Here is a 21,463-nt window from a genome sequence, read left to right as displayed (position 1 = left end):
CTTTTTAGATCTTTTACTAAGATAAAGAAATATAATCAAGATGGAATTAAAATCTAAAAATAGTATTTGTTTACAAGAAGGAGCATGAAGGAGCATAATCATTGCAAACATATCTAACAAGAAAAACCTTTCAATGATGGTACAAAAAAGTCAAACACCACAAAAAGCATGGAGAATCTTCTAGAACTCCAAATACACCATATTAGTCAAAGCAAAATAACCTTTCATTACGCTAAAAAAAAAACATATTATAGATTACTTGTGATTTCAAATTCAAAGTAGACAAACAAATACAACCGGCTCCTGAGTGTTAAACTTGAAGCAACTAACAAATGGGAAAATAATCAAGGAAATAGATACCTATGAAACAAAATATTTTATATGATCACATATACTAAACTTGTAAACTTTATCAACCCAATACAAAACTATTTCTCACGGTATGATTAAACAACTAGTTAAATGGATTCCCACATACCGGTTATAAATGATATAAGTTATGAACAACTCACACAACAAAAAAGCACCCACAAAACACTCATGAAAAAAAATTACTTGTATGATTTTGGAACCCAGACCACTACATTGAACATGAAAAGACTTTGTTGGTACATACTACCATGTGAGTTCAGGGGCACCCCCTGCAACTAATCCTTTGGTTTTGTCTTGAGCTAGATCTAAACAACTACTATTTAAAAGCTAGAAATGCAAGTAAATACAATACAAGCAATTCTACACCAAATTGCCTATTACTTCATTCGTTGCATCCTCCTAGTCAAGTTACTCATCATCATCTTCCTCCTACAAAACAACAAGCAAACAAGAAAATTAACACAAATACAAAAAACACTCAAATAATAAAAGTTGAGTTTGGATTTGAAGGCTACCTCTCCATCACTCTCATCTTCCTCATCCTCGTCATTCACTTCTGACTTGGACTTGTCAGATTCATCATCAGCAATTCCCGCAGCCTAGTATCACCCAGTAGAAACCAATCATTTCCACAAACAACAATTATTCTCCATAAAGACACAGCTTCAAAACAAAAGGGTATCCACTACAGAAAGGATACCAGTCTTTTGTTGTAAGCAGCAATGTCCTTGTTATATTCAGTCTTTCTCTTCTCAGCCTTAGCCACAAAAGGAGCTTTCTCCTGATATTATTAACAAGTTTAAAACCCACGAAAAAATCAGACAAACACAAAACAAGTTAAACACATAATCAGAAATGTATTAATCAATAAATATATTCACAGCTTCACTCAAGGATTTCCACTTGTCTCCACCAGCTTTACCAACCTAATTCATATCAAAAACACAAAATTACATTGCTGCAGAGCAAACACATAATTACAAATAAAGAAAAAAAATCAACTCATTCAATTAGACAATTATCTCTTTCCTTCAATTTCATATTTTGCAATCATTTACTTCGATCACATTATTGGCAATTAAGAAAATGATCAAATCACTCTGTTTGTCAAGTAAATTTTAATAAAATTAATTACAAGTATCAAAAGTTAACAGACAACTCTATATTTGGAGCTTAAAATCAAACAAAACACAAGAATTTAAACATAAAAGATAAATTGAAGATCTGTTTAGATTGCTTACGGCAGCAACAGATTTATTGTTTGGATGAGCCTCCTTATACTGTTTCCTAAAATCTTCCCTTCAAGATTAAAAAAGAAAACAATTAAGTACACAATAAATCATTCAAAAATAAAACTCAGCAGCCAACAAAAATAAATTAAAAAATAAAAATGAATAAAGAGTTCGCTTACATAAAAACGAAGAAAGCACTAGCAGGCCTTTTAGGCTTGTTCGGATCCTTCGCAGCCTTTTTCGAAACTTTAGTTCCGGCTCCTGATCCTTTTCTCTTTAGCCTAATCAACAAATAAGCAATATCACAATCAAAAAACCAAAAACAGAGAGCATAAACACACAAGGAGATCTCATATTTGTTAAAATGATGAAAACGCGATTAAAACCAGAGAAAACACACTTGTTGTCATTGTTTCTGGAATCAGCCTTTGATCTACCGCCTTTCATGGTGATTTCTGCAAAGAAAACGCTGAACAGCAGTGAGAACGGAGGGAAAAAAGGGAGTAACGGTCAGCGGCGAAGGGAGAGCGAGTTGATTACCTCAGAGGGAGGGAGGGAGATTTTCTAGGGTTTGTTTGGGTGTGTGGATTAAAGAGGAGGTAGGGGAAGGGGGTTTCTGGGAAACAAAAGAGGTGGAAGTTATTAAAATTGAATCAATCACTGCCCTCGCCTTGCCCGCGGGTTTGGGCGGGATTTCAAATTTCTCTCTCTTTTTTTTTTTTTTATCTCTTTCTTTCTTTCTCGTGCTATAAGTTGAGAATATAATTATATTTACTTTTAAAATATATTTTACTTAAAAATATATTAAAATAATATTTTTTTTATTTTTAAAATTAGTGCATCAAAATAATTTAAAAACACCAAAAAAATATTAATTTAAAAAATATATTTTTTTAAAAAAAATACTTTATAAAACAAAAATAAACAAGGTTTTTTTTTATTGGACTATTATCTACTTATTTTTTACCATGATTGTATGATTGTTTGAGATTTTAGGTACTATTGTAAGGAATACTTTTTAAATTACTTTTTATTTATAAATATAATAAAATATTTTTTTATTTTTAAAAATTTATTTTTTATTTTAGTACATTAAAATGAATGGAAAATATTAAAAAAAATAATTTTAAATAAAAAATCAAAATTTTAATAAATACAAAAAAAATTCTTGAGGTGACCTATTCCAATTGAATGATCTTAATATACCTTAACCACTAATAGCAAAAAAAAAAAAAGATAATTAAATGAATTTGAGTTAATAAATTATCTTTTTTATATAAAATTATTACTTACAGTAATTTCATATTTCTGGTAAAATTAGTTTAGAGAGGGAAGACAAGATAAATATGCGCAACAATAGAAGTCCTTCTCATAAACAAATTAACTCAGCTTTAATTAATCCTATTAGGAACATTAGATTGTAAATTCTTACTGTATGAGCTCAATCACTAATCTAATCAGGTACAAATCATTTTGGCAATGCAAAGTTGCATTTAAAAAGTTCAACAAAAAAACAATGCTAAAAATATATGCTCTCTCGAGCTACCGAGACATTAAGAAATTATTAGACATTTAAAAAGAATAATATGAACCAACTTCAAAAATATACATAACTCATTGGATTAAATGAAATCCAATTGAATATTACTAATCTTAACGGTCCATATGTATTGATACGGTTCAGCCCTGTGATACGACCCAAGTAAGGTCAGATTCGGATTTTGGCGTAAAAAGCGCAACAGTCCAGGTTTACGGCAACAGTCATAATTCTCAATCCGACCGTTGGATTGAGCTAATATTTTATGTGAACTCTCGAGACATATCTTACTACCTTGGGTTAACATTGCAGGTCAATCGGAGTTCGGGAAGGCACCCCAATACTGGTCAACAGAGGCTGTACGGATTTTGTTATTTACTTCCATTTGACTTGTGGACTTCCTATTTGATTAGGATTCTTTTCCTCCAAGGATGTGGGAGCTGGTTTTGGGAATTTCCTAGTTCCACAAGGATCTTTAATGAGTTGCAATATAATCTCCTAGTGTGGCAAGGATTCATTAATGTTTCAGAATCCTTTTCTTATAAGGATTCCTTATTCATCCTAGCTACACAAGGAAAGAAGGGCTGGTGGTATTTAATGACAAGTTACTTATTTTTATTATTTTCTTTCATGTTTGGGCTTAATTAATAGTTTGTTTTCAGCTAGGATCTAAGGCTTGTTTGGATCAGGTTATGGGCTTTTCATTTTAGGGTTTTGGGCCAGTTTTGAGTGGACCTCATATAAGTCCACATAAAGGGTCCATTAGGGTTAACTTTTCAAGAACTATTTAAACTCATGTAGGCCAAAATTTCGGAGCTTTGATGAATATTATTCTGAATTTTTCAGTTTTAACGTGTGAGAGTGATTCTTGCATTCTTCAGTTCTTGAACGAACTGAATCTAACTTATCGAAGATTAACTGGCTTCGTGGCGTCATTCTACTCATTCCAATAGTGTTGGTGCCTTGGGGCAGGTTTCCATTGTGTCGCACTCATATCAGACCTATTTCAGCTTTCCGGGATCAGATCTCAATCTTGATTGTGGGTTGCGTGACCACGTGATCACGAGGTTCGCATCAGTTGGTATCAGAGCCAGGCTCCAAAACAAGGTCGTATCATTCTGTTATTTTTGTTTTTTTTTTCTTTCTTTAGTGTTCCCTTAAGTTTTTCAGTGTTTGCGTCCATCTTCTTGTTCTTCGAGTCGGCGTCATCTAAGCAAAAAAAAAAAAAAAAAAAAGTTTATATTTCTTTTGGTTACTGTCTCTAGTCATATCAGTTTATTAAAAAGGAAAAAAAAAAGGGAAAGAAATAGAGAAAAGAGTTATTAGTTGAAATTTGAAGGATTATTCAATTTTTTCCGCAGAAACACAAATCTTTGTGAACCATAAGCAAACCACCTCCGAATCAATTTAAACTTCATATTCAGTCTATTGGGGGTGGGATAGCATCATATATCAAATTTGGGCTTATTCTGATATTATTTGCTTGAGGTTTTAATTCGAGTTTCAATTCTGCCGCAAAAACACTACTCTTAGTGAACCCTAGGTAAAACACCTTGGAATCAATTTAAACTTCATATTCAGTCTATTTGGGGTGAGATCACATCATATATCAAATTTGGACATATTTCGATATTGTTTGCTTGAGGTTTTAATTCGAGGTTCAATTCTGCCGCAGAAACACTACTATTAGTGAGCTGTAAGAAAAACACCTTAGAATCAGTTGAAACTTCATATTATGTGTATTGGGGATGAGATCGCACCATATATTAAATTTGGGCATATTTTGATTCCGGCTTCTGAAGGTTTTAATTGGAGGATCAATTATGCCGCAAACTGATCATACAAGGAGTTTGGGTACCTAGAAATAAGAGAACGACCTATAAATTTATTTTTGGTGATTTCATAGTATTGTAATAATACGAATTAAATTTGAGGTCATTTGGATATCGGTTTCTTTAGGTTTCCCGAATTAGGTCTTGTTTTGTCGTAACGGGTCTGTTTGGTGTTATCTTTCAAAACTTGTTTTGTTTCTGTTGATTTTGTTCCTGCCATTATACTATCATCATATTTTGATATTTGGCTGTTGTTTGAGTCATTTTCATCACCCTCGCATTAGTTTGTTTTTCGATAAGTTCTGGTCCAAACAAAAGTCAGATTTGTATTCTCGAGTCTAAATCAATGTTCTTCATGCTATAAACTCTATTCTTGTCGTCGTCTTCTTGTTTTTTCTTTCCCCTATCTGTGTCATGTATTCACTAAGGGAGAGGGAACATAGGAGGATTGTAGATCAACGATGCAAAATACTAAGCCATGGTTTGGGGGTTCTAGAACGAGAAGTTGATAAGTGTAGAAGATTATTCTATGATCTTGAAGCTTCATGGGAAAAAGAGGTACAACGCCAAAAGGATGAAAGACGAAGGAGAGTCGCTGTGGTTATCATTCAAAAGTATGTACGCAAGTGGTTAGTACGGCGTGCTTATTTGAAATTCTTGTCAGTCACTACTTCTATACAGTGTTGTTGGAGAAAGGTGTTAGCAATAAGGGGATTCCGAAGGCTTAAACAAGAGGCTGCTGAAGTCACCATTAATGCTATTCAAGATTCAAGGGCGAATCTTCTTGAAGAGGGAGGGAATGATACGGTTCAGCCCTGTGATACAACCCAAGTAAGGTCAGATTCGGATTTTGGCGTAAAAAGCGCAACAGTCCAGGTTTACGGCAACAGTCATAATTCTCAATCCGACCGTTGGATCGGGCTAATATTTTATGTGGACTCTCGAGACATATCTTACTACCTTGGGTTAAAATTGCAGGTCAATCGGAGTTCGGGAAGGCACCCCAATACTGGTCAATAGAGGCTGTACGGATTTTGTTATTTACTTCCATTTGACTTGTGGACTTCCTATTTGATTAGGATTCTTTTCCTCCAAGGATGTGGGAGCTGGTTTTGGGAATTTCCTAGTTCCACAAGGATCTTTAATGAGTTGCAATATAATCTCCTAGTGTGGCAAGGATTCATTAATGTTTCAGAATCCTTTTCTTATAAGGATTCCTTATTCATCCTAGCTACACAAGGAAAGAAGGGCTGGTGGTATTTAATGACAAGTTACTTATTTTTATTATTTTCTTTCATGTTTGGGCTTAATTAATAGTTTGTTTTCAGCTAGGATCCAAGGCTTGTTTGGATCAGGTTATGGGCTTTTCATTTTAGGGTTTTGGGCCAGTTTTGAGTGGACCTCATATAAGTCCACATAAAGGGTCCATTAGGGTTAACTTTTCAAGAACTATTTAAACTCATGTAGGCCAAAATTTCGGAGCTTTGATGAATATTATTCTGAATTTTTCAGTTTTAACGTGTGAGAGTGATTCTTGCATTCTTCAGTTCTTGAACGAACTAAATCTGACTTATCGAAGATTAACTAGCTTCGTGGTGTCATTCTACTCATTCCAATAGTGTTGGTGCCTTGGGGCAGGTTTCCATTGTGTCGCACTCATATCAGACCTATTTCAGCTTTCCGGGATCAGATCTCAATCTTGATTGTGGGTTGCGTGACCACGTGATCACGAGGTTCGCATCATGTATTTTTTTAATTTGATTATTGTTATTCTTTCTTAATGTTTAGCATTGCCCATCACCTCTCATGTATCTCCAAAAAAACAAAAGGAAGAAGAAGAAGAATGTTGGAACACATCTAGTCTATCGTGACGAATCATTGATTATTATTATTACACATTACAATTACAAATTAAAAAAATAAAAAAAAAACTAAAATATCTAGGGAAACTACCATGGATCGAGACATAAATTTATTGTAAATTATAATAATGTCATATTTTACTTGTTTATTTTCTTTTCTTGATCACTTAAATTTTGTTTTCTTTTTAATTTTATCATTTTAAGTTATATGTTTTTAAGATCAAACTTTATAATTTGTTTTCAATGACTTCATGTTAGGTTTCCACGATGTCAAGACAAAATCTTGGTGCCCAGTAGATACTAAGATTCAATAAAATATACTTTGATTTCATTAATTTGAAATAATTAAAATTTTAAATATCGAATTTAAAATTGACATTAGTATTCACTAACTAAATTGAAAGAAAAAGAGAAAAGTGGTTGACACGTGTAACACATGAGCTAGCATGCGAGAAGGCTCGCCCTATTAGAGTGGCGAGTTTGGAGGCTACGGGCATCCATTAATAGCCTTTTCAATGGCCCAAACTTTTTTATTTTCCTTTAGCTCTCTCTTCTCTTTAGTGCTCGTTTGGCACTATAGTTGTGGATGAGGTTGATTGTATGCCACAGATATTGATGTTTGTTTAGGTTAAAAAAACATAGTTTTCTTTTGATGGAACCCACCATACTTATAGTTGTGCCTCAAGTTTAACAAAAGCAAAAAATTGTTGCTTCATTGCCTGCGTCCTGTCTCTCTGTGCAGAGTGAATAATTCACTATACATGTGACTTGTGCAAAGTGAATTAAAAACTCACTTTGCACGTCTAAATCCATTGTTAATAGTCGGACCGGGTCCAACCTGAACCTAAATATATTGGACTAGGCCCGACCCAGTAAACAAAAACCAATTGTTTTTTAATTTTTAATTGTGTTTTATTTAAAAAAAAAACAATGTTTAACATTATTCAATGACACTGCATCAATTAGAAGGAGATCGATGATGGCGTAGCATTTACAGGATTTAATCTTAATTCCAATTTTATTCCTAATGATATTTTACCTGATTTTGTTGCATACTCAAAAAACCATAGAAACTGTAGTCCTATTCGGATGAATTTATATAAAGTATTATTTATTTCATGATCTAATAACAGTGATTAAATTTATAATATTTAAATTAAAAACCATCAATATTAATATTAATATTAATATATGTGAGTGTGTGTGTGTGTGTTTTTCAGTTATTTTATAACCTCAATTTGAAAAACATTCTTGTTTGTTTATGTGTTTCAAAAGCGCTTTTGAAAAAATTTGAAAATTTTTTATTTTTTATTTACTTCAAATTAATATGTTTTTAGTGCTTTCAAATCATTTTAATGCGCTGATATCAAAATAATTTTTAAAAAATATATATAAAAAACATCATTTTCATGCATTTCGGCATGAAAAGTTCAGTGAAAAGCAACCACAACCATACTCCTAAATTTAAAACTTTTCAAATCACAATCACAAAAACTACCACACTACCAAACACATTTAAGACCTTGATTTTCATCCTAACACTCTCCAAAATAGCAAAGTACATCATTGTATGTCAAATTTGGTTCTCAATCTTTTGATTTAGTTTTTTTTTTCTTTCAATTTTATCATTTAATATTGGGTTGTCTAAGAATTAGGGGTTATAGTTTTTTTTATTTGTTTTTCATTGGGCTTTCTCGATATCAAGAATCGAGTCACTAGTTTGGCGGGTTAACTTAAGTTGCTTCATGTCGTTTTTCTTTTGGTTCCTTTTTAATTGATTTTTTTTTTGCAATTTCATAATTCAACATCAGGTTCATTGATAATTGAACTTTGTGATTTTTTTATTTGTTATTCATGGGGTTATCTTGGTATCAAGACCTGCATCATGGTTTTAGCATATTAGCTTGGGTTGATTTTGGTTATTTTTTGTCTACTTTTTGTTATCTGATTTTTTTTTCTCAAATACATTCTTCAACATTGAGTTGGTTGGGCATTAGGCTTTATAATGTTTTTTCAACTTGCTTTTTTTGGACTTATCTTAGGCTCATAAACCGAGACATGTTGACCCGGGTCGTGGGTTTGATAGGCTAACCTAGGTTGACTCGAATGTCGTGAATCTTTCTATTGTCATTTTTCAAAATTGATTATTTTTTTCAATCTCATCTTTTAACATTATATTGGTAGGGAACCGAGCTTCATAATCTTTTCTAATTAGTTTTCCATGAGGTTATCTAATTCTCATAACCCGAGTCATGAGTTTATGAGGTTAATCCTGGTTGAATCAAGTTATTTTTTGTCATTTTTTAAAATTGAACATTTTTTTCTTTTCAATTTCATCCTTTAATATTTTATTGGTTAGGAATTGAGCTTCATGATTTATTTCTATTTGTTTTTTATAAGATTATCATATATAGTTTCATGACCTGGATCGTGGATTTAAGATGTTATCAATTAGCACAATTTGTTGTAATATGCCATCATCCAAGTATTTTTTAAAAATATTATTCAATATAACAATGTCAATATTAAAAAAAAAAGTATCATTTAATGCGTATCAAATTTTGAATTCACAATATAAAAAAATCTTGCTAGAAAACAGTTAATGCCTGAGCATTTTGTTTTTGCACTAATTTTTTGTTGATACCACCTGCAATGTAGCACAAATTACTAATTTAATCGGTTGAATTTCATGACTTGGTGTCTATTTGACACTACATTAGCTTCTCTTTTTCAAAGTGTTTTTTGCTTGAAAAAAAAATTAATGCTTTTTATATGTTTTTTGATGATTTCAATGTATTAATATTGAAAATAAAAAAAAAAAAATATATTTTTTAATTAAAAAAATACTTTTCACCTATTACCCAACACAAAATTAATTGCAAAATCTTGAATGATGCAATGGATAATTTTTTTTTTTTTTGAAGTGACATTAATTTGCCTTATCAAGATTGCGCAAAAAAAAAGGAAAAAAAGAAAATATTTATTTTATTGTAACGGTAAATATCAAGCTGAATAATTTGTATGTACATCTAATGAATTTCCCCTCCCTAGCAATGAAAAGATCTAACAATGTTTTATACATAATGGCTAAACAAATTCAACATGGCTTGTTCTAACAAATGTGTTTTTTATATATATAATCATCTAAGCTTTAATTTAATGTTCAGTCATAAGCAGATTTTTTATTATTAATACATCAACTTGTACTTAAATAATTTATTAAAATTTGAAATAAAAAGTATTTTGATTTTCAAATTGAATAACCATTAAACAAAACACAATGTCTTCTACTACTATCTTATATGCTAAAATGAACAAAATCAGCATAAATTCAACTGTTAGTTTGGTATTACATGACAAGAAATATTCAGCTACTATACTTAAAAAAACCCATGTAAATTTCACATTTGTAATGCTTCTATATATTTTTGGGATTGAAGACTAAGGTTATATATTCGACCTTCAAAAGAAAAAAGAAAATAAAATCCAAACCATCATTAGTTATGGCTATAAAACAGGTTCCGGGCCATAGTAATATCTGCCAGCTAGTCAATTTCTTGCTGGCTTAACAGTAATTATCTCGTACACGTGTGGGTTTTATCAAGAATAAAATGACGAATATAGCCTTGCACAGTGACTCTTTGGGCAGGCTGGTGGCTGAGAACATGTCAAAAAGTCTTTTTTGTATTGTTTGATTTTTGTTTTTAAAAATATTTTTGGTTTAGAATTATATTGAAATATTTTTTTTATTTTTTAAAATTTATATTTTATATTAGAAATGTTAAGATAATTTTAAAATATAAAAAATCAATTTGAAATAAAAAATTTAAATTTTTATAAAAATATTTTTTAATCACAAAAACAAATGATATCAAAAATAAAAAAGTATATAAAAAAAAGAGTGATGGCATGTCATTGACTCCTAACATACGAGGTCAAGCCTGTAAAATCACATTTCTAATATTGGAAGAGTATTTTGGTGGTGTTTGATTTTTTAAAATATTTTTTATTTATAAATATTTTTAAAATTTTGTTTTTAATATTAATATATCAAATTAATATAAAATTTTTTAAAAATTTTAATTTTTAAAAATTTTAATTTTATAAATAATACAGTTTAACCAACCACGAGACAAACTATGTCTTGTAATTTGTAGTAGGTTTTGTTTTAATTTTATTTTTGTCAAAGAGAGGTACTATTTTGTTCTAGACTACTGGCTTGAACTTCAATCTATATTCTTTGGTACCTATAGTCTTCCAGATTTTCTTAATCCACCCCTGGTGCTTTACTTTTATGAAAAATAGTTTGGTAGCATTATAAGCTTCCTTTTCATCATATTCAATCATGTGTTCTCTCATGTCATATGTCATTCCTTATCGTAGTACATATAAATTGCAAACTCAATTGTCTAGATTTTTGTTCAGCAATGCATTTTGTGTGTCTATATTGTCAAACATTTAAAAATAACTTTAAACTAAAGTAAGTTAACATAAACAAAATGTTAAAATATTAAAAAAAATAAAAGATCTTAATAAAAAAAACCATAAATCAAACATTTTCTCAAGCTTATTTTCTAAAATATTCAGGAGAAAATGTAAGCTTCCTTTTCATCATGTAAATTGCAAACTCAATTGTTTAGATTTTTTTTCAACAATGCATTTTGTAGGTTGTTTTTTTTTTTTTTTGGTGATGTTGGCCCTATCTAAAAAACAATTAACATTACCAATTGCCTAATGTTTGAAAAAACTTATCGTGCATATTTTGTAGTAGGAAATGACATTTGTTCTTTTCAACTTGCTAAATCTTAGATTCTCGAATATCATACATGCAGCGGAAATGATAAAATAAAATTATTCGGGAGTTCCTAAGATCTCGTTAAATAGATCCAAAATTATTTAGGAATTTATTATCAAAAGATTTGATATTTATCAGTTTTGAATAATTCATTAAAGGCTAGATTATCATAAACCACAAGCTGCCCAATTGTTCGGTCTTCAACAGCAATCCACATGAATTACCAATGAAAAATCTCCTAAATTCCTATTTAAGCAAATGATGATGGAGGAAGAATTGATAACTCTAAAAAAGGCCTCAGAAAGTAGAAAGCGTGATGACAATGAGTCAATAGCTTCTCTGAAGAAATTTATGGATAACTATAAATTGAAATGTGAAGATGAAAAAGAAAAGAACAAATTAGCTGATCTCACCATCGAGGAGGAAAGAAGCTTGAGAGCTTGATACCAGGTTTAAGCTGATGATGAAAAGGAAGCAAGAAGGACAACTGAGTCATATATAAGGAGATACTTGGACATAGTAAATGCCCTAAGAGATCGAGTTTTTGCAACACAAGCTGAGCTTGAGTTCCGAGAGGAGGAAGTGAAGAAAATGCAGGAACAATTTGAAGAGTGGCAGGATTACATCAACAACTTCAATGTACAGCTAAATACTAAAATAGCTAAACTCGATCTAGAGAAAAAAGAACTGTAGAGGGCTAGAAATCAGATCTATCAGCTAGAGAAGATGGTTTAAAGGTTGGAAAGGAATAACAAATCATTAGTCGCCAGTAATGGAACGCTGCTTCTAAATAACACTTTGTTCCACTATAAGATTGAATAAACTAATACTTTTTTTTTTTGAATAAAAGTTAAGTTGTATAGATCCAAAAAAGTACATGATACGAGAGGTATACCCCAAGTATTACAAAGAACCTAGAAGGTCAACAGAAAAGGAAACAAGCTCGTACATCATAAGAAAACATACAAAGCAGCATAAACTGTTAAAATGGTTGATATAGAAATAATCAAACTCATGTAAGATCATCCCTTAAGTAGAAGGTAAAAAAGATGGTGCCACACGATGAATAGCTACATGAGTTTTCATCTCGGGGATATCCTTCTTCTTTTTCCTCCTAGTAACAAGTGTAAATCCAGTGTCATCACATCCAACAGATTGTGCAGCAGAAGATTCTGGAGGACGTGCTCGAGATGGTGTCATTTGAGGTAAATCTGTGGGAGGTACCTGAGATGAAGAACTGGTTTCAGAAGAAGATGGCAAAGCCATTTGCTTACTAGTAGTGCACATAGGCAATTCTAGAGGCGATGTCCGAACATGGTTTTTTGTGGACAATGGAGGACTTATCAGGTTAACATCACCAAGATCAGATGGCTTTAGCTGACTCTCATCTGAGGAATCAGAGGCTGACTCATCTGCATCTGTCTCATCTGAATAATCTGTATCTGTCTCACCTGAGGAATCTGATTCTTCAGAGGACATCTCATCTGTGTTTGTGGCTAGAGAGGTAATGGCATTACCTTTACCCTGATGACTAGTTGAGGCATCACCGTTAAGCTGCTTATCATCTATGGTAATGGCAGGTGAAGCATTACCTTTAACCTGATGACTAGGAGAGGCATCATTGTTAACCTGCTTATCAGCTGAAGGTTGACATGAATAAACTAATACGCTAATTGATATGGTAGCTTGAAAGGCAAATGAGCTGGGAGTGAAAGCTTCTAGGATTGGTAACAACATTGACACGATCAAAAGATTGATGTCTTATCCCAAGTGCAGGAGTGTCGAAGTAATAAATAATCCAGCAAGACCAGGGTTGAACCACAAGGAGGCTAACTATATAAATTATAAATGATGATGATGATGATGATGATGAGGTAAAGAGGACTTTAAGATGTAAGATTAATGTGAAGATTAAACAAGGATAAAATAATTGTTAAGGTTAGAGGATTCACTAATAATATTAGAAATAAGTATAGTATAAACTCTTTTTATTAATCAACTGGAAACCACAAACAAAGGAGGTTCCAATCAGATGATTTATCTTTAATAGTTCATTATAAATTTTTAACATGATCATATTAATTATCTTATTTAAGTAACACCAAATTTTTAAATATTGTCAGGAATTCATGTTGCTAACTTTTGTTAACAACAAATCAAGTTCCTTTCATAGCACATGTGTAGGTTATACCATACAGTTGGCTATGAAAGTGTCAAGCATTTGTTGTGCAACATAAATCTAGATTAACCATTTAACAAGCAAGGTATTAATAATTAATAAGATAAAAAGATAAGACATGTTAATAACAAACTTTCTTGGATATAAACATTGAAGTCCATGTTTAGTTTATATTATACATATTTTAACACCATTAGTGAAACCTTTTCACCTTGACATAATAAAATTAGCTAAACATAATGAAGAAGATAAACATAAATAAACAACATAAGAACATAAGTATAGTAAAGGAAATGAAAAGCACAAACAAGATATTAAGGAAAATATAACATGAAATAAAACTTAAACTTTAAAAAAATATAAAGAAAGTCATAAAGAGCATGATCTTGATTTGAACAATCAAGATGCCTAAATGCATGACAAATGCCTCTTTTTATAGGCCAAAATTTGGAACTATTGATTTGATGACTAATTGTTGAGTGGGTGACCAACTATTGAGTTGGTGAAAATCCTTATCTTCTTGTCTGAACAAAACATCATTGCTAACATCATAACTAGAACCACCTGTACTCATGAAAGTTATAGGAAATTATCTTAGCTTTCCAGAAAAAAAAATTGAGGTCATTTGGACTTCTAGAATTCGAGATATGGGCTAAACACTGAACAATGTCTGGGTTGCAGGATAGATTCGGACTTCTCCGTTGTTGCTATAATTTGGACTTGAAAACAACATTTTTAAATTTAGACTCCACATGAAAGTTGTAGGCCTATGTCTTACCGAATCTGTCCAAAACATCGAGGTCATTTGGACATCTAGAACTCGAGATATGACCCAATTATCGAATAGTGTTCCAGCTTGGACTGCACCAACATCTCTTTTCTAAGTTTGGCCCTCTCTTTGTCCTTTCAATTTCAATACTTAAACTCATCAATCAATCCTTTCATTTATGTGATAGGCCTGCATTTAAGATGAACATTTACCATAAATTAAAGGTATATTATATTATTAGGTATGTTATTAATAAACATGCTTTAGTTAAGGAGTTATTGATACTTCAAGTGCAAAATGATGATATAAAACCTTGGTAAAAATGCACTTTTAAGTACTAATCACATCCATAAATATACAAAGTATTTGCATAAAGTCTCCTCTTTTATAAAAAAATATAGCCAATAAAGGAGTAACATTTGAGTAGAAAAGACTCTTTGTATGAAAGATTTGTTCTTGATAACTGAAATAGACTAATGCCTACTTTTTGAGTACTTTTTAATGTATATGGAATTTAATTAATCTAAGGACTTCGCTAAAACCTCTTTAAATTTATCAGACTATGAATTATACCCGTGCTTGATAAGAAAGTCATGGATTAGCTCTTTAAATAGGTTAATCCATACTTGATGTGCATACAATTGTGTCCACACACATACATTCATTCATTATAAATAACAAATATAAGCATCAAGTCAAAATATAGGTCCCCAAAAAGCTCTAATCCATAAAGTCTACGACACTTGACTCTGGTAAAGAAACATGGAAAATGAAGAATGTACTTACCGTGATGCTCTCTTCTAAGAAGAGTTAGATTCTTTAAAGGTTAGTGTGGCTTGCCTTACCAGTTTACTCGAGCAAACACTAAGGAATGCCTTTGATAAAGGGCCCTTCCAATAGATTTGTCACTGTTGCTCAAAATCAAGCAGCACTGTAGCCCAAAAAAATAACAGGAGAACAAGCTTAGGATCCCTAACAAAATCCAACATTCGTGCAATCAACAGTACTAACACCAACATCCATAGTCGTAGATACATTCATAAATGAATCCTATAAGACAAGATCATCTGACAATATTGATCAAGATGAAATGGCAGCACTAGAAGTCAAGATAAAGGCCATCAAGGGGTTACACTTGTATGATCCAATTAAGGCCGTAGAGATATGTTTAGTCCCGAATGTGGTAGTATCAAAGAAGTTCCGAGTTCTTGAATTCATCAAATACACCAAAACACAATTCCCCATTACCCATCTCAAATCCTACTACAACAAAATAGTAAAAGTAGTACATGATGAGAAGCTACCGATATACTTTTGCCAGGATAGTTTGAGTGGGGCGACATTGAGTTGGTACATGAGATTAGACAATACCAAGAACCGTAGATGCTTCTCATCATTTATATTATATAATATAAACAGATTTCTGATGCGAATGAACAAGGTAAGACCAACAATGTCAGGATCATTGATCAAACACAAAACATACTTAATATACATAAAATATAACAAGAATGTAAATAATAATAATAGTAGTAATAATAAAAAATAGAAGAGGAAGAAATTAATGAGAACTTTGAGATGGAAGATTATTGTAAGAATTAAACAATGATAAAAACACATGTCAAGGTTAGAGGATCCACTAATGGTATTTCAAACAAGTATAGTATAAACTCTTATTACTCAATTTGGAAACCACACACGAAGGAGGTTCCAATCGGATGATTTGTCATAATAGCTCATTATAAATTGTTAACATGATCATATTAATTATCTTATTTACGTAACACCAAACTTTTAAATATTTTCAGGAATTCATGATGCTTACTTATGTTAACAATAAATCAAGTTCCTTTCATATCACAGGTGTAGGTAATACCATACGGTTGGGCTATGAGAGTGGCAAGTATTTGTTGTACCAAGTTTTATACAACACAAATCTAGATTAACCATTTAACAAGCAAGGTATTAAGAATTAGTAAGATAAAAAGATAAGACATGTTTATATTAAACATTAAGGTCCATGTTGAGTTTACACTATACTTATTCTTACACCATTAGTGTAACCTTTTCACCTTGACAGAATAAACTTAGCTAAACATAATGAAGAAGAGAAGCATAAATAAACAAAATAAGAACATAAATAAGATACAAGTTAACTAAGGAAAGAAAAGGAAATGAAAAGCATAAACAAGATATTAATGAAAGCAAAACTTAAGAATTACAAAAAAAATATAAAGAGAGAAATAAAGAACATGATCTTGATCTGAATAACCAAGCCCCTAAATACATGGCAAATGCCTCCTTTTATAGGCCAAAATTCAGAATTATTGATTTGATGACTAATTGTTGAGTGGGTGGCCAACTCTTGACTTTGTGAAAATCCTTATCTTCTTATCTGAATAAAACGAAATCGCTAGCATCAGAACTGAGACCACTTGAAAACATGAAAGTTGTAGGAAATTGACTAAGCTTTCCAGGAAAAAAATGGAGGTAATTTGGACTTCTAGAACTCCATATATGGGCCAAACACTGAACAGTGTTCGGGCTGCAGGACAGATTCAAACTTCTCCATTGTTGCTATAATTTGGACTTGCAAACGACCTTCTTAGATCTTAGTGTCCACATGAAAGTTGTAGGCCTATGTCTTATTGAATTTATGTAAAAATTTGAGATCATTTTGACATTTAGAACTCGAGATATGACCCAATTACCGAACAGTGTTCCAGTTTGGATTGCACCAACATCTCTTTTCTAAGTCTGGCCCTCTCTTTGTCCTTTAAATTTCCATACTTGAACTCATCAATCAATCCTTTGATTTATATGATAGGCAGGCATTTAAGATGAACATTTACTATATATTAAGGCATTTTATAGTATTAGACTTGTTATTATAAAACATGCTTTAGTTAAGGAGTTATTGATACTTTAAGTGCAAAATGATGATATAAAACCTTGATAAATATGCACTTTTAAGTACTAATCACACCCCCCAACCAGCTTATTACTAGTCCCTAGTAATCAAAGCGTTAAAATAGAAAAACAATTTGCAAATTCCATAAAGCAAGGCATTCATCATTCAACTTCCATTAATCTATCCAGATAAACAAACTCTCATTAAATTCATATATCTACTCAATACCTCTTAAACAAGATATTACTAAACCTTTCTTTTGTGCTCAAAATATCAACATATAGTTATGGGGCTTTACTTGGAAGAAAAACAAATTTTTGCTCTAATGTTTAAGGTTAACTTCTTTGGGTTAGGATATATATATATATAACTTAAAACACAATGCATCTTTAACCCATGTAACGAGCTTTCGGCTAATGACTCCCAGACCAGTTGGTCTTAGGGCATTAGGTGTTGAGACACCCTTACGAGCTTAGTAACCGGGTTGCAGATACTGATACGTAGATAGTGCAATGTTTGATTCCCTTAAGCTTTTCTCCTCAACCCATGTAATAAGCGCTGGACCAATAGCTCCCAAGTCAGTTGACTTTAGGGTATTAAGTGTTAAAACACGTCTTCGGGCTTAATTGCTTAGGTTAGGGAGGCTACGAAACCAAACTTATCTACCTTTTTATTATCATTATTTTTTTGTTTTTTTGTTTGTTTGTTTTTTTTTTTTTGCAAATTATGTACTATCCCTTTCTCTTAGTTGTTACCTTTAACAAAAGAACATAAATAATGTAATAATCCAATGTGCAACCCACAATCATATGTTAAATTATGTGTGTGAAAATGAAGATTTAAGAATACTTGTTAAATGAGCATATGAGCAGAATCAAGTGCTAACAATATGAGAGTTTGTAAACCTGAATATTTCAAGAAGTATTCTGATAGACCTTATTAAGAATGTTTACTAAGATGCGTCTCAAGAGTCACTTTAACAAAAGAACTCCTTTTACTCTGCCATCCTAGTAACAACAATTTTGCAAATAGTTTATGAAATAGAAAACACAGTTTTTTTTTAATATATCAACTACTACCCTTCCCCCCCAACCAAAATGAGACATTGTCCTCAATGTCCTAAGATAGAAAGATAGAGTATAGAAGACATCACCTAAAATAGCGAACACTGACAAACCTAAAACACACTTAAACAAATATAAGAAACAACAAAACACAATAATAAAACCAAAAGACGCAGATATTTACAAACGCAGGCTCAAATCCAATCTAATCTTTTTACGGCTTTCTTTAGTTGACCAATTATACGACTCATGGAGGGATTAATTACAGGGATGAAAGATTGTAGTTGGTCAATCAATTGTTCAACAGTAGCAGCAAAGATTATGATTTGTCGTGTTGAAGATGTTAGAAATTCTTATTCCACAACATGATCAAGAAAAGACAACAACTTATCATAAAAACCATTAACATCTAACAAACCTATGGGTTTATGGTGAATGTGCAGTTGGGCCCAAGAGGAAATATGAAAGATCTCTTCCAATGTGCCCAGACCACCTAATAAGGCAATGAAGGCATCAACATGGTTAAACATTGCATTCAGTAGATCAGACATTGTGGGGACCTGTAATTCCTCTCCAATTTTTTTTTCAATGATGTCCCCTTGTGCTAAAGCTTTGGGGACTACCCCCAAAACTTGACTACCTCTTAAAAATGCAGCTATTGACACTCCCCCCAAAACTTGACTACCTCTTAAAAATGCAGCTATTGACACTCCCCCCATTAACCCAAGGCTGCCTCCTCCATATACTAAATAAATCTTTCGCTCAGCTAGTACCTGACCAAGATGATTTGCTGATTCTAAAAACTCTTTTTCTTTCCCAGGACTGGATCCACCGAAAACACAAATATTGTTTATGTGATGACTTGAGGAACCTGCCATTTCTACATGCTTCTATATTTGATGAATGTACAGGTTGAGTAGAAATGAAGGGAAGTAAGAGAAGAATTTATAGATGAGAAATTGAAAATGAAATCATACCACCTATATATAGGCCAACCGTAGTCTCACTCACTCTCTCTCTCTTTATTTATTTATTTATTTATTTATTTATTTTTAAAAAGCATGTGTATGTACAGGTAGTTGTGATTGTGGCTCACATGTTTTCTTGGTTTTACGTCCAAGAACGGTTTAAACGCCCTCTATGAGTCGGGTATAGGCTTCCCATCCAGTTTTCTTAAAAACTTGCAAACAAGGTCTTTTTTAGTCAGATTCCCAAGACTAAGTCGAGCATGTTCTTTATGAAATTGTGGCCATAAATCATGAAGTGCACGATGCACATCTCCACTAGGGTACGTCTCAAGAGTCAATAGAAGATTATCTAAAGACCCCTTACTCAGGCCATCCTTAATGAATTGTATTTTATCTTCACAGTTTACAAATACCATTCCTAAAGAACAACATGTGGCATTACAAGTTCATCTAACACATCTGTAACAGACTTTCAGTCGTTTTGCACGACGTTTCTTTGCAAAAGTGCTTTTACCTGTGACAGGCATTTATGAAATGAAAGAATTGGATGGCTCACCTGATAATCGGACCTTTGCTTCAATTAGCCAACGAATATCTTCAGGAATTCCATGCTTCATTAACAACCTCAATCTTTCACACCTAGCACGGTAAATTTTTGTAATCGCATTCTAAGGCAGAGCGGGAAAATACTTTTTCAATTTTTCAAGAGTGGTGTCAATTTTCAACTTAGAATTGGGGGAGAGATTCAAAGAAAGGAGAAAGAGCAAAGAATTGCACAAATATATACACAGATATCAGTTATCATGGGAAACTGAAAAAACCAACTTAAGAGTCACGGAGTACCGTTATCCGCCATTTGACCGAGGTGAGAGACTAGCAAAATAAAAGTCACACAAAAACAATGTGAGAAAAAGAATCAATCTTTATATACAAGATCGCCCAATTCAATAGAGTCATTTTCAACTGAAAAATTATCAAAATAAACTTTCAAACGATGGCCATTTACCTTGAAAACATTATCATTCTTTGGATTTTCGATATCACAGGCCCCATATAGATACACATGTTTCACAATAAAAGGACCGCTCCATCTTGATCTTAGTTTTCCAGGAAATAAATGGAGTCGAGAATTATAAAGCAATACTTTTTGACCAACATTGAATGTTTTTCTCAGTATTTTCTTGTCATGAAACTCTTTGATTCTTGCTTTATGAATTCTTGAATTGTCATATGCATCATTTCTTATTTCCTCAAGCTCATTTATTTGCAATTTTCGCAGCTGACTAGCATCATCAATGTTTGAATTGAAAGCTTTAATAGCCCAATAAGCTTTATGTTCAATTTCCACAGGCAAGTGACAAGGTTTTCCATAGACTAGTCTATAAGGTGACATACCTAATGATGTTTTATATGTAGTTCGATAAGCCCAAAGTGCATCGTTAAGTCTTAAAGACCAGTCTTTTCGATTAGGGTTTACCGTTTTCTCCAAGATCTGTTTGATCTCCCTATTAGCAAGTTCTACCTGTCCACTCGTCTGAGGGTGATAAGGGGTGGTAACTTTGTGTGTGATTCCATATTTCTTCATTAAAGACTCAAATGGCTTGTTGCAAAAATGTGTTCCACCATCACTTATCATGGCTCAAGGGATTCCAAATCGACTTAAAATGTTTTCTTTCAAAAACTTTATCACTATTTTGTGATCATTGTTTCGACTTGGAATTGCCTCTATCCATTTTGAAACATAATCTACTGCGACCAATATGTACAAGAAACCAAATGATGGAGGAAATGGACCCATAAAATCTATACCCCAACAGTCAAAGATCTCAATGACAAGCATAGGCATCAAGTGATGTTTCGAAATAGATCCCAACTTTTGACAATTTTCACAAGTCTTACAGAATGCATGGGAGTCTTTGAACATGGTGGGCCAGTAAAATCC

General features: G+C 32.3%; 1 protein-coding gene across 2 annotated transcripts; it reads right to left on the bottom strand.

Annotated features, from left to right (window-relative positions):
• Positions 1-541: 541 nt before the first annotated feature.
• On the bottom strand, positions 542-2,317 carry LOC118045564 (high mobility group B protein 3). 2 transcript variants are annotated; one of them, XM_035054224.2, is made up of 8 exons: positions 2,145-2,317; positions 2,005-2,059; positions 1,784-1,885; positions 1,614-1,671; positions 1,254-1,298; positions 1,073-1,153; positions 888-971; positions 542-801 (listed from the first exon to the last, which is right to left on the bottom strand). In XM_035054224.2, exons 2-8 carry the CDS (start codon positions 2,049-2,051, stop codon positions 781-783), a joined length of 438 nt encoding a protein of 145 aa, XP_034910115.1. In that variant the 5' UTR covers positions 2,052-2,059; positions 2,145-2,317; the 3' UTR covers positions 542-780. The 2 variants fall into 2 exon arrangements, with proteins under 2 accessions (XP_034910115.1, XP_034910116.1); XM_035054225.2 differs by having other exon boundaries at positions 2,005-2,317.
• Between the last annotated feature and the right edge of the window lie 19,146 nt (positions 2,318-21,463).

Source organism: Populus alba, chromosome 7 (genome assembly GCF_005239225.2).
Source record: "Populus alba chromosome 7, ASM523922v2, whole genome shotgun sequence".
Taxonomy (NCBI): Eukaryota; Viridiplantae; Streptophyta; class Magnoliopsida; order Malpighiales; family Salicaceae; genus Populus; species Populus alba.
This window is presented reverse-complemented; position numbering and strand designations above follow the sequence as displayed.

What these genes read in the sequence shown, in the direction of transcription:
- LOC118045564 (XM_035054225.2), bottom strand. Translation starts at nt 2,051, where the DNA reads ATGAAAGGCGGTAGATCAAAGGCTGATTCCAGAAACAATGACAACAA. An exon ending in TCCAGAAACAATGACAACAA is followed by an intron (nt 1,886 to 2,004) that starts GTGTGTTTTCTC and finishes TTTGTTGATTAG; the next exon opens with GCTAAAGAGAAAAGGATCAG. An exon ending in CTGCTTACAACAAAAGACTG is followed by an intron (nt 972 to 1,072) that starts GTATCCTTTCTG and finishes GGGTGATACTAG; the next exon opens with GCTGCGGGAATTGCTGATGA.